Source organism: Plectropomus leopardus, chromosome 9 (genome assembly GCF_008729295.1).
Source record: "Plectropomus leopardus isolate mb chromosome 9, YSFRI_Pleo_2.0, whole genome shotgun sequence".
Classification (NCBI taxonomy): Eukaryota; Metazoa; Chordata; class Actinopteri; order Perciformes; family Serranidae; genus Plectropomus; species Plectropomus leopardus.
In genome coordinates, this window is record NC_056471.1 from 10,703,192 (window position 1) to 10,717,186 (window position 13,995).

Sequence of the window (13,995 nt, forward strand, 5' to 3'; positions counted from 1 at the left end):
ATTTAAGAGGGCATACGTCTCTATGGTTGATATTTCAAACACTTGAGCAACTCACACCAAAATAAGCTAGACTGATAAAAACACTACAGGTAAGAGTAAAAATTTTTAGTTTTGATTTTTGGATGAACTGTCCCTTTCAGGCAAAAACATTGAAATGAAAGGTCCTTATCCAGTGCAACACATAGATACATCTTCCTCCTACTTCATAATATGTGTCCATAAACTTTGTTTGGCTCTATCACAGCTGTCCCACATGAAAATAGGCTGAATTTATAAAAGTCATTTAGATTCATGCGATGTTCAGGGAATTTTTTTGAACATTTTTTTTCTCTTCTTATGGATATTACAAATCACCTTTGACTTGATACTTTTAGTTATTTTGCTTTTTACTTTTAGTTATTAGTTAAGTTGGTATCTCTGGAACAGAGAGCATTGCATGCCTTGTATTTCCATCTTTGGCCACTACACCTGCACAGCAGAGCTCCTGTTTCGTTTCCCAAACACATACTGTATAGGTACCAGTAATGATAGTTTGTTATTTACATTTTTCTAGTTATGTGTAACCATAGCAGCACATTTTTGTATTAACATAGAAGAAAGCTGTGCTGTATGTGACCATATTTTGCCCAAACCACAACTTTTTGGAGCATAAAGTTTGTAGGTTGAGTAGTTTCTATTAACATTTTGATGATGTCTGTATTGAAAACTCGTCCCCATTGGAATTCATTACATTTGACCCAAATTTTCAAGCTTTCTATAGCTACTGTTTTCTGTAAAGAAGCAGCAAAAAGCTGCTTTTTAAGCTTACAGGGAGTGAGTAATTGCCCAAAGACGTTCCAAATTTAATTAATAATCTGAATTATTAAAACCTAGAATTTGTGGAAACTTAAGGAGCCTTTTTTTCATTTTTAAAAAGTGCATGAAATCAACTACTTTTGTTGTTATCTAACTATAAGTGCTAAAAATGTGTCAAAAACTTATCAGAAAAAATGACAACAAATCCATTTAATTCACAGTGGGTTAAACATCACAACCATCTCACCTATTTTATGTACAGAAACCTTTTGATATATTTAAAACATTAATTAACATAAACTTGCAGTAAGCTGTGTGAATGGGCTGTGTGAGCCTTCTCAGGAACAGACTGTATACAGAGCTACAGTATGAAACAGATAAAGTGCAAAATCCAGGAATCTGAAACTGCCATCGTAATTATGTTACTCGAAAGAACTTCACAGACATTTGAAAACATTTGACAAGCAACTAGTAATAAATAAATAGAATAAATAGAGCTATTTGCATATTTTTCAACCTCAAATCTGATGTTGATTCACAGGTCTGAGAGGGAGGCCAGCTCATGCAGGAGGAGAGCAAAGGATGGACGGTCTTCTGGTTTCTGAGAATGACAGTATGAAAACAAAAGCATTTGAGTTTTTTTGTTGATGTGTTTTGTATGTCAGCAGCTATGTTTCATTTCCTGTGCCTACCTCCTTCCAGCACCACTCCATGAGCAGGTGGACAGCGTCTGGGGCCAAGCGTGGCTTCAGGAGCCTGAGGCCAGCGTTCAGGGAATCCACCACCTCTGCATTGGTGCGGTTCTCATATGGCAGACGGCCCTCATTATACACCTCCCACATGAGCACACCTGAGCAGGGGTGGACAAAGAGACTGCTTAGTTAACCCTTTAATCTGTTTTTGTGTGGCTGGTTAATCATTTGCATGGTTGTTCAATGTGAAGTGTTTTGCAAACAGTATTTTGAATGGCAATATCAAGCATCATCAAAAGTAAATGGACTGACTGACAGTGTATTATAACAGACATTTAGAGCCACGTGTCCATCCATTTAGCAGTTGTTTTTAGCTACATGCTGTCTTGCACTGTCTACCAAATTACATTTTTTTAATTGAGAAATTATTCCTGGTACTTAAAAACTGTTATTTTTGTCTTGTCAAAAACTTATTATTTAGACTGATTTTGTTGGAAATTAATGAATATATGTGTATTATTGAACATATTTATTTTTGAAACACTATTATGCATCCAACAACTTCTAAACACAAGATTTTATCCTTGGGAACTTTCCATGCCAAGTCAATATACTGTTTAGACTCCTTTTTTGGCGATGATCCTAACAGTATTAACTTCTGGGAGATTACTGCAAATCCACTAGCTGGCTTTGCTCCATGAAAATAGCTACCAATTCTTACAGTCTTTGGCACATGTGCACACATGAACACATACAAAGAAAGAAATCAATGAAATTTATTCCTAATTTATTCAATTAATAACGGACCAATGCTTTTTACACTATTGATTTTTTTCTACAGATGTAACAAACATCTGTGTCTTGAAATATCTTTTGTTTGCTTCTAAATGTGGGTTTCAATCCCTGCAGTTTAGTATAGTTTCTCTAAGTCCACTATAGCAGACAACACCAGAGTAAGCGTCCCATCAGGGAAACAAGGGTGTTTTTGGTGTGTTGTTCACCAGTCAGAAAATAACTCCAAAGGTTTTTTTACTGTAAAAACTTAAATCAATCTTGAATTTTTGGGTGTGAGTTGCCGAGTGTCTGAGAAATTGGACATAGAGATGCCTGCCTTCTCTCAAACATAATTGAAATACTCAAATGTCAAAATAATACATTTGAGAACCTTAAAAACAATGTCTCTTTCCAGAGGTCATGACCAAGTTACGCAAGATGATCCGCAGACCTTGTTTTATGTAGGAGCTATTTTCTGTCTACCAAACACACCCATCAACCATATCATTGCACAGAAGGAAGTGTGAATCAACTGCTAGCTTACCTTGCCCCGCTGAGCTTATTTATGTTGCGGTTCAGCCAAGGAGGAAGCCATTAATGTTTACATCTGGAACTATCACAAGGACACGCCTCTTGTCTATATGAGTAAATGCACACTTCCTTCTGCGCGTTGATACGGTTGGCGGGTGTAGTTCGGCAGAAAGAAAGTAGTACATGAAACTGCTCACAACAAGGTCTGTGGATTATCTTGAGTAAGCGAGTCGTGATTTCTGTAAGGCGATATTGCTGCTGATTTTTTTCGAATATATTGTTTGGTGCTTTGAGCACCACAAGCTGAGTGCCATCTAGTTCCATTAAATTTGAAAAAGGGCAGACATCTCCACGGCCGGTATCTCCATAATTCAGCAACTCACATCAGAACTATGTATACTGAGAAACAGCACTACAGGTAAAAGGAAAAATATGTTTCCAACCTGACGGTTAACTGTCTCTTTAAAAACAGTCAAATGAAGGATAGTGCATGACAACAAAGACAGGAAGCCAGACACAAACAAAACAACTAAAAGACTCAGATAGACAGATGAACATACCAAATGACCAGACGTCAGACTTGCTGCTGAACTTGCAGTACTTGATGACCTCCGGGGACGACCACTTGACTGGGAACTTGGAGCACTGGGAGCTAGTGTACTGATCATCAAGCACAAATCTACAGAGCAGAGAGTGGACACCCGCCATTATACAGTAGTATGTTGACATTTAGTAAAAAGAAAATAAATGCTGTGATTCTAAAGTTCTACAAATATGTCAGATAAAGACTCAGTGAAAAGCTTACCTGGTCATACCAAAGTCAGATACCTTCACCTCATTGTTTTTTGAAACCAGGCAGTTCCTGGCAGCCTGCAAAAGAAAGAGGAGCAGATGGATTAACTAACAGAGTGGATACGCAACATTTTATCACAAAAAGGTTGTATCTGTTGATTTACCAGATCTCTGTGAATGAAGTTGGAGCTCTCCAGGTAAGCCATCCCCTCACTGACATCCAGACACATCCCCAACAATGTGTCCTGAGACAGACGCCCTTTGTGGGCTCGCAGGTAGTCTGACAAACAGCCGTTATCCATGAACTCAAACACCAGACACATGGGAGAACACTGGGTGCGCACACCGTAAAGCTGAACCAGCTTACAGTGAGACAGCCTCCTGTTTAAACACACAGACACATACATGAGCTGAGTGGTTCATTTCACCTGAACAATATGAAGCAAGTTCATGAGGTGCACTTACATCATGACCTTTGCCTCTTCTTTAAATTCTTCCTCTGACATGCACTCTTCTCTTATCATCTTCACTGCCACCTTTTTATCCCTCCATCTCCCCTCCAAAACCAGGCCAAACTGGCCGCTGCCTAACTCCTGACCCAAGGTCAGCTCCGCAGAGTCCACTTCCCACTGATCTGTGGAGGAGCAAACATGTGGTGAACAACAACACTGATAATCTGCTTAAATTCAGATAAAATAGCTTAAAAATAGTTTTAATAATTATAAAGAATTGTAAAAGTTCCAGTTTTTTTTGCACAACACCAAACAGTCAGATTACTGTCAAGGTGCACTAAATGCACCCTGAGTATACTTCCGTGAGATCCACCAGAGGTCAGCAAAATCAAGAGCGTCAAGTTCTGAATTCTTTTAGGCTCCACTTCAACCAGCTGACCCATTTTTACACAGCAGTACATCTTCTAACCATTTGAGGGATCAGCAATGTCCTGACAGCAGCCTCCTTCTTGAGACACAGGGTGTCTTAAACGCGTTATCAGGCCTGCACAGATGACACAAAGACAAATTAAAGGAGAACTACGCCCATTTTCAAAATTCACTTACAAAATTCACAAGTTATTCCTATTGTCTCAGACAGTTCAAAAATATTGGTGAACATGTATAAGGGAGCTAACAAAAGGGGGGAAAAGTTTTGTTTTTGAGTTGTTTTTAGTTCTTAATTTCTGTTTTCAGTGCTATAAAAAGAATGAAATATTGTTTATTTATTGTTTACTACCTTGTATGTTTAAGTTATATATATACACTGTATATTCTCCTTAATAATTTCTTCATGTAACTTTTTGCACTTTACATGTACATGTAGTCTTTGTATGTTTTTTTAACCATTATTTAACAGTGTGGTATGTCACTTGACTTGTATAGGCATCATGGGTATTTTGGATGGTGACTTTCTGTTTATCAGTATGAGGAAGAGCTACTTGGTGTGCAAATCTATTTGTCTCTACCTGTCAACATAATCAGGCTCCCATTCATTGTCTATGCAAGACACTCCTTGACGTAAAAAGTTTGAGATTTACTTCTATGCTTTTTGGCTTTATGAGAGAGTAGATCATTTTCATAAATGAAACTTTTTTGGGCCATGGAATGGCATACTGGAATTCTTAATTTAGGTGGGGTTCCCCTTAGTACATATTCACATATAAAGCAGGGCAGCACATTCTTTTGCCCCTTGTCCCCATGTTTGTGAGACATGAGCTGTTTAATAAGCTGAGCTTCCTTGTGGCATCTGATCTTTCCGTGTTATTACTGTTACATGCGAGAAGCAAACACACTTACCGGCAGCATTGTGTTGGTGGTAATGGATGAGCTCAGGAATGGTGCTGAACAGGTATTTCTCCGCCAAGTAAAATGTGGCCTCTCCTGTTTCCGTCTGTCTAATTTGGTAATGTTTCACTCTTGGATTTTTCTCCCCATTAGACCTGAAGTACAACAAAGAGATGCTTTCATGCAACAGATCAAACAGGGGTGAAATGTTCACAGTAAATAAATAGTAGAAAGATGAGGAAAACAGTCACTGTTATTTTAGTCATTCTAAATATACACTAGGTGTGTCGAGCTACTACTCTGAAGCATTTAATTATTTGGTTCAGTCACATATCATCAAGCTTATCAGGAGCATGTATATTTAGCACCACGTTATCTACCAGTCATATGTTATTTGTACGAGATAAATACATAAAAAAGATGTCAGATTACCCCGGTGCTTTGGTAAAGACTGACACTGTGTAGACTCCTGCCTGCCTTGAGTCACGCACCATGAATGCACCTTCTTTCCCCTAAAAGTAGAGAGTTGAAACCAAATAATTAGAGAAAAAAAAAGAAGTAAAATATTACCTTTGTTAGACATTGTTTGTTTCAATTGCAGATACTGTAATACTAGCACTGGCCCAGCAGTCATTTTGAGCAAAACTCAGCAAAGTGCTTCACGGCAGGAAATTCAACACTGGAGGAAACACTGTGGTTGTGAAACATTTGTCTAGTCCCATTTTGTGTCACATTATTGTCGTGCATACAGGTGCAATTGCATCAATTTTGCAAATGCGAGACTGCTGTAGGTGGCACAGTCACAGCAAAAGTGTGCTGCGTTATGCAGGAGCAACATCCTGCCAATTATCATCAGAATCATTATTTGGAGCATTTTGTTTCTCTGTCAAAGCACGGCTGGAAGCACAAACAAATGAAAATGGAATAATCACCTGGATACTTAAACACTGACATTGTTTTTACCTGTTTCATTAACAAATTCTCTGCCTCCGCCCGCGTTATTTTTTTGTTGTACCATCTGTGAAAAGACAAATTACCCTTAAATAAATTAATTGTATAGAGGGCAGAATGGGTTTGTATATATCCCCATATCCCCATAACGAGAAGCACAGAGCAGACAAAATGAAATTGAACTCACTCAAATCTCTCAAAGTTGTTGCCACATTTTTCAGCTACGTAAGTACTGGGCACAAAGCCTGTGTTCCTGATGAGGAATCAGCAAAAGAAATAAATTAATCATAGATTCATACGCATACTTACTGTGTATAAAGTGCTATTACTTTCAAATTAAAGTTGTTACCAAGCCTGGGATGGGTATCTTTAAGTGCCTTACCCCTTGTCATCCTGTATGGCCCACCAGTCAGAGTGGGAGCTGTTAATCAGGGTGTACTCCTGGTCTTTCTGAAGGGGCAAGTCATCATCTCCGAGTGGTGCATAGTCCTGCAGAGCAATGACTATCCTTTGTCCTGCATGATGCAGTCCCATCTGGAAGAGACAGAAAAAACTGCATCTAAAAATCTAAACAATGACATGACAAGGGATATTCTTGTGCTCTATGAATATGAAAGTAACAAACTCTTTAAGCCAATTTAAGCGCAATTTTTGTGTAATACTTTTGATAACTAAATACTTTGCAGCACTGTATCTTCCCACATAGGGGCTGAAAATAAAGAAAGCAGGGTTTTTTTCTACTTAACTTTTTGTTTTGTAAAAGACAGTGCAGGCAATGCACATAATAGATAGAGAATAGAAATGCCTTAATTTACCAAGTCAACCGAGCTGAAAAATTATTTGTTCCCAAAATACAGGCACATTGGTGCAAGCAACAGAATTTCAGAATATCAAAACATTATTTTGTTTACCCCCTCTATTTTGAGCAGTACTGAAAAACACATCAATAATATTTTAACAGCAAATATTATTTATGCTTTAGAAAGTAGTACCTCTGGCTCCGGGAGTTGAGGAAGTGGCTTTTTAGAAGCTGTGGAATTAGAAAACGGAAATTGGAGAATTTTTTTTGGCACATCCAAATGTACATAATAGAAATATGTCACTGGATTTGGAAGAATGAAGTGATGTCGCCCTAGGAAATGTAGATCCAAATATGCCCTAATCACAAATTTTAAAAAATCACAGTACTTTACAGTATTAATGTGAGATTTTTATATGGATGAGAGTATGTCAGGAGAAATAAAATACAAAAATTAGATTTACATCCTTAATGGAAGTATATATATAACAAGGACAAAAGAAAAAAAAATACTAACCATAACCCACTGGGTCATACACATGACAACCCGTTGCCAGTTTCTCTGCTTGTTGGCAACATCTCCATTTTCCATCCATCCAGAAGTTTGGGTGATATTTTGCAACCAAATCATTATGCTTTGTCTCTGTATGAGAAAGATTAATGACATAAAGTTTGAAAAAATCAAGCTCATAATTTAAGGGTTCACACTAATTTCTTTGCACTGCCATCATTGTCTGAAGCATGATGTTGTAAATTTGGTCACCTTCTTTAAGAGCTCTGACCCATCTCTGACGGCAATCGTTGTCTGGGGCGAAAATGTAGAGGTAGTGGTTGTTGTGAAAAACCTGTAAAGATATTTGAAACTGAGAAAATTCTACTGATGGTCTTGTTTTTAGGTCATACTTTTACAATATGCTTAATCCATAATACTCACTGTGTGTAACACTATGTTTAATTATTGTGTATAACCTCACCTGAAAAGGGTACTTATAGTTGCATGGTATGGGGACATCAGTGCACACAATCTCCACACACTTGATTCTGGACAGCTCGATGCAGCCTTTTGGCATGGGCTTTCTCTGAAAGAACATGATCTTTGCTTTATGTGTGCTAAACAGTCCAATTATATGATTCAAATTGTAGGTGTTCCCATTCCTTTCTTCAAAGACTTGGCCTCCAGATTGTAAAACTTTAAATTTTAATCCAGTGTATTCATAGGTTTAGTGCGTACTCACCCCCGGGCGGCGTTCAGAATACTTCAGGTCTTGGGTGTCCAATACAAAAAACCTCTCCTTGTAGTTACATGGTGATGTCCTCTTCTTTTGCTGAGATTTCTTAATCATAGTTCCCTTCAAAATCACCCTGGGGAACATGGTGACAGCAATGAACAACACTCTGAAAAACACTGTTGGCTTTTGGCTTACGGAGAAAGACTGACTGACTGAGTACCTCGCAGTCACAGAAAAAAAACCTGTGGATGATAACTTGACAAAGGCTGTGGAGCTTCCGGCATAAAGTTGTTGCACTCGGTAAACCACATCCTTATGGCATGAAATGGGTTGTGCTTATGCACACACACACACACATGCACACACACACACACACACACACAGCCACCGCACGAGTGCTCACATGTACTTTCACTGAGTATGTCGCAATAAGGCCATGTGACGGATGTGCAGTCGTACGTGGGTGATTCTTTAATATCTGTACTTTTGAACATTTTCCACCAAAATATGCACCGTGAAGGTTATGTACATATACATGTATCCTGGTAATGACAAAAAGTTTTGATAAAATTGCAAATATTGAGCAGAGGTGTTAATTGTGAGCATAAACTGAATTCTGCTGTCAAAAAAACCCACTTCTGATCACTTAGAACTTACTGGAATAAAAAGTTATTTACTTACAATGTATTAAACCTGAGGTTTAAGACAATGCAAGGCAATTTCTGCATTTGCTGCAGCCATAAGATTTTGTGTATAAAGCTTTTGGTGTTGTATAATGCTGTTTTGCCTGCACAGGCTAAATAATAATTAGAGTTAGAGGGTAGAAATGTAAAAAATAAGCGAGTTTAAGAATGAAAACAATTCAAACTCACAAAGCATGAAAGATTTAGATGCATGCCACAGCACCACCATCAGGAAAAGCATTCCTACAAATTAACTAATTAATTAATGAATTACAAAATATTTGACTAAATTTCAAAATAAACTTCAGTCTCTGAATGAAGAAGCTTCTCTGTAGATTGTGAAATGTAAACACATTTGGTCCAGTGTGAGCATTAAAAAGTCTACAGTGTCATTAATATAACTAGGAAAATAACAAACGTTTTAATTTTGTTTGGCAGAATTGATGAAATCAGAGTGATGGTTTTTTTCAGTTATGTCTACTCAATTGCAGTGTCTGAAAAAGTCTTCTGAGCATTATCTACATTTTAATGACATTTGTTTTTAAAGCTGCATCATAGCATTAACTGAAAAAAGGAAAATTAAAGCAGATTCTTCATGTGAACTGAAATGTCTTCGAAACATCTACACAGTTTGCCTATTTTAGCTGTTGCTTCTTAATATTTCTTTTCCCAACAACTGATATATTTTCAGGTTTTATTGTAAGATGATAATTTACTTATCTATTGTATTTCTGTTGTAAATAATCCTATTGTGAGGTCATTCTCTTACAATATTGTAGGCCCATATCACCTCAGCAACTATTTTCATGAAAGTCAGATTATATCCTCTCAGGCAAGATCATCTTGCTTGAAAAGTGCTCTATAAATAACCTCTTATTTTTTTTATTTTTTTTTTTTAGAATTTCTGTTTTATTTAAAAGTACTTAACAGTATTAGGCTATTGATAGAGGTTTGTATTCATGTGGACGTTTTAGTAAGAAAAATAGTAGCATAACAATAGCAACAGAAGTTATTTAAAATATGTGTCAGTATAAGTAATCGGTTAAACTACATATTATATTGTTAAAAGAAGCTTACCCTTTTGGTTAAATCTCAACCCATTTATGAAGATTCAAACTTTTATTAAACACTACACAAAAAACTTTGATATCATGAACAAACCAGAACAAACCATTTGTCATACTCCAAATATCACGACCAATCAGCTTGTAGTTTGCGCTCCGGTACGGTCCAATCAGCACGACTAACGAATTGTCACGAGCACAGCTCGGCCAATGGAATTGGAGCAGACATAGACGCTCGTGTCAGTGGGTGGAAGGAGCTAAGCTAGTCATGAGCTAAATGTCCGACAAGACATTTCTGTGACATTTATCATCTAAAGTCCACATTTACCAACTAGGGAGTCATTTAAGAGGTATGTAGAAGTATCGTCATTATATTTTAAGTCGCTTATTTCATTAACGTGTAGTTTCGACTCAACTAGTTCTCAGAGGTTAGCAGGAGTGATGCTAGCACAACGCTTGCCACAGAACTAGTTAGCTTCGATTTTTTTCTAAACCGCAGTGGTTGTGCTAAAGCCTGGCATTACGGTTGGTTGTAGACCGAAGAGCTACACATATATTAGTGTAAATGAATGTTTAGATAGAAAATTCTAATATCATCTCACTAGCAAGCAATTGCTAACGTGAGAAGCATCACTCGCTTGTTATGCTAGGCCTCAACAATAGAAGTTAAGCGTCCTTGCACATTATTGCTTCAAAACAGTATTCAGTACTCTGAAAATGCCCATTCTTTGTAATGAGAGCTTGTACTCTTGATAGATAATGCTGTACTCAACTAAAAGCACTTCAGTGTTTCACAACTGGTATACACTGGTGTAATATTTCGTTGCTTTTAAGTTTGTAGCGTTTTGAGTACTTGCAAAGCAGTGTTTTTGAATTATTGCTACCTTTATGTAAAGGATTATCACTTCTGTTGCAACTGTTTTCAAATGCCTTTTAACCTATCTCTCTGTGTGTAACTATTTAAATTATAGCGAGTTTTCCCGAAGTGGTATTTTTACTCACAACTGGTATACAAGATTAAACTAATTTCTTATGTATTTATTTTTATTCTATGTATATGTTTTATTTGACAGGGATAATGTGAATAAACAGTACATTTTTCGGTTGTTAGAAATAACCTCTACTGCCTGATGTTTATTTAAAGAGGGACTTGAGGGAAAACATTTTGTATTGCTCAGCAAGGAAAACAGACTAATATTTTTGTTACTGATTCAGGTCAGCATCATGGGTGAACCACAGCAGGTTAGTGCTCTGCCACCTCCACCTATGCAGTATATCAAAGAGTACACAGATGAAAACATCCGTAAAGGTCTGGCTCCTAAGCCCCCTCCACCCATCAGAGACAGCTACATGATGTTTGGTAACCAGTTCCAGTGTGACGACCTCATCATCCGGCCATTGGAGAGCCAAGGCATTGAGAGACTCCATCCTATGCAGTTTGACCACAAAAGAGAGCTTAAAAAGCTCAACATGTCCATTCTTGTGAACTTTTTAGACCTGCTGGACATCCTCATCAAGAGCCCTGGTAGTATAAAGCGGGAAGAGAAGCTGGAGGACTTAAAGCTTCTGTTTGTTCATATGCACCATCTGATAAATGAGTACAGGCCACATCAAGCCAGGGAGACACTGAGGGTGATGATGGAGGTACAGAAGAGACAGAGACTAGAGACAGCTGAGCGGTTCCAGAAACATCTGGAGAGGGTGGTGGAGATGATCCAGGGATGCCTTGCCTCCTTACCTGATGACCTGCCACAGATGGAGGGTCCTGATGGTGCTAGTGATGGGTCGAGGAGTGTGTCCGCAGCAGTTAGTGTTGGGTGTTCCTCTGGGCAGGCCCCCAGGCTGAAAACTGAACCAATGGATGTCGAGGAAGCCGGTGCCAGCTGTATGGCAGCAGGTCACCAGGATAAGAGCACCCCTACTTCAAAGAAGGACAAAATATGGGACAAGGATGCTGCCATGTGCAGTATTATTGATGAAATTGCTTAAGTTTCCTGTTGAGTAGCCATGTTCTTTTTCTTTTTTTGTACACCTAGACTGTGTTTGTTTGTTTGTTTTTGTATGCTGTACTTAAAGTAAGGCCAGAAACACACTGGCTGCATGAGCAGTGCGTGATGGTAACCTTGCCGAACTGCTGCGTGTTTCACCCTTGTGGTGTCCACACTGCCAGCATTGTGGCTCGAGACTTCTGCAGGGCTGCTTGCTGCTGTGAGTACTTCATTTCCACATTTATAAGCACACATTCCAAGTTGTGCAAGCTCCTGCACTGTCAACAACACAGCCCTGCAAATATGCACAGTAAAATGCCTCATGTCAACAACTGATGGGGTTCAATATACAGAAACATTGTCAGAGGACTTTCATTTTGAAATGGGATCAAGAAAGTTTGAGTAAAATGGACGTCTTTGTATTTCCTCAACTCTGTGACAGAGAGAAATGTTTAAACTGAATTAAAAGGTGTTATAGCATCAATTTAAATATCAAAATGCCATTTTTACTCTATTTCTGCTGACAATCGCACAAGGAAAAAGCTTCAAACCACCGTTTCTTAGATGAACCTGACCAGAGCTGCTCATGCAGCCAGTGTGGCTAATCTGACTTGTTAACACAAAAAAACCAACAGGTTCGGCGTCACTCACACACTGCTGACGCAGCCAGTGTGTTGTTGGCGTAAGTATGAAAGCACTTGTTGTGTTTTCACTTGGTCTGAAATCCTATGTTGAGTTTAATGGTGTTTTATTTAAAATCCATTCAGTAGATATTATTAACAGTACCTGTGAGGAATGTAAATATTTCACAGATCAGCTAGGGTACCAACTTTCAGTTTTTGTAATTAAACCAATAAAGACATTTCCAAGTACAGCAGGAGTGCAATGCTGTCACTATAGTGTTTAGGGAGACTGCATCATATTACAGCAAATTTCAGGAATTAGAATTCATCATGTTGACACTGTTATGTTCACACAAAGAATTTGGGCTGTCACACACGTACACTGTCTAACTGAGTGAGAGTGGTCATGGAGAGGTTAGTGTGTGTGGACTATAGTTACATAGTCACATGCCACTTTCTTTGTGGAAGTACTTGTATAACATAATCAGTGTTTTGTTGCCTTGTTTGTGTAATAGTTTTTCAGCAGCAGCCACTCTGTAATGAAGGAAACTCTACCAAGCATATGTCTTAGAATTATACCAATTCCGTTGTCTTAGTACAGATTTAAATTACATGGGTGAATTCTAACATTGATATACCTGTAGGCCTACCCCTATGACCTTTGTGACAATAGGCAGTTGCGTCTGGGTGTGCGTTTGTTATTCCAGAAAAAAAATGACTTTCAGCCAAGTCAACTCCTTGTGTAACATAGAGTTAACAGAAATAATAGGAGAATTTTAAAAGGTAAAACCTTTCACTGTCTGTTAAGCAACACGTGGCTTGAGAAGACTGTTAAGGAAACTTGTGACGTGTTTTTATCTAAACGCTTAGAAACAATGTTTTCACACAGGGGTCCGGGTGTCTGAGGCAGCAGACTGTTATTATGTGAATATAAGACGTGTTTGTGTTGTGCTGGCTGTAGGCTCTAGACTGTTTTCATTGACCCAGAATGGCTATGATGAGGCGGGCTCTACCTGGCATGCACTGACTTGTGTAACAGATGCACAGATGTTTGTTTTATACATCGATCTGCTCTGCTGCATTGTCCTGCCACGAGTAAAACCACGTAAACCAGTAACAGCAACTTACAGCTGATTGTGATGTTTGCAGCCCCACAGAGGTTTGATTGCTTTTTTCTTAACATTACAAAATGTGGCCATGTTAAAATGTTGTGAAATCGTTTGGGTATGTTAGCGAAAACGGGATGAACACAACTGAGTTTATGTCATGATGGTGACACCCCGCCCCCTGCCACTT

The 13,995-nt window shown here is 38.3% G+C and overlaps 2 protein-coding genes across 3 annotated transcripts; one reads left to right on the forward strand and one right to left on the reverse strand.

The window, feature by feature from the left end:
- Positions 1-990: 990 nt before the first annotated feature.
- itk (IL2 inducible T cell kinase) lies at positions 991-8,601 on the reverse strand. Of its 2 annotated transcripts, XM_042493666.1 has the most exons (17): positions 8,348-8,601; positions 8,087-8,191; positions 7,876-7,957; positions 7,630-7,755; positions 7,306-7,343; positions 6,696-6,847; positions 6,501-6,566; positions 6,326-6,380; positions 5,795-5,874; positions 5,375-5,517; positions 4,506-4,580; positions 4,050-4,218; positions 3,749-3,965; positions 3,598-3,662; positions 3,353-3,471; positions 1,488-1,645; positions 991-1,396 (listed from the first exon to the last, which is right to left on the reverse strand). In XM_042493666.1, exons 1-17 carry the CDS (start codon positions 8,483-8,485, stop codon positions 1,331-1,333), a joined length of 1,854 nt encoding a protein of 617 aa, XP_042349600.1. In that variant the 5' UTR covers positions 8,486-8,601; the 3' UTR covers positions 991-1,330. The 2 variants fall into 2 exon arrangements, with proteins under 2 accessions (XP_042349600.1, XP_042349601.1); XM_042493667.1 differs by lacking the exon at positions 7,306-7,343 and having other exon boundaries at positions 8,348-8,439.
- Positions 8,602-10,326: 1,725 nt separating this feature from the next.
- med7 (mediator complex subunit 7) lies at positions 10,327-12,470 on the forward strand. Its single transcript, XM_042493462.1, has 2 exons — positions 10,327-10,438; positions 11,304-12,470. The coding sequence occupies exon 2, from the start codon at positions 11,313-11,315 to the stop codon at positions 12,075-12,077; it is 765 nt and encodes a 254-aa protein (XP_042349396.1). The 5' UTR covers positions 10,327-10,438; positions 11,304-11,312; the 3' UTR covers positions 12,078-12,470.
- Positions 12,471-13,995: the final 1,525 nt, after the last annotated feature.

Coding starts and splice junctions, on each gene's coding strand:
- itk (XM_042493666.1), bottom strand. CDS start 8,485: ATGTTCCCCAGGGTGATTTTGAAGGGAACTATGATTAAGAAATCTCAG. Junction 8,192..8,347: donor ATTCTGAACGCCGCCCGGGG/GTGAGTACGCAC, acceptor ATGTTCTTTCAG/AGAAAGCCCATGCCAAAAGG. Junction 6,848..7,305: donor CTCAACTCCCGGAGCCAGAG/GTACTACTTTCT, acceptor TGTCTCTTCCAG/ATGGGACTGCATCATGCAGG.
- med7 (XM_042493462.1), top strand. CDS start 11,313: ATGGGTGAACCACAGCAGGTTAGTGCTCTGCCACCTCCACCTATGCAG.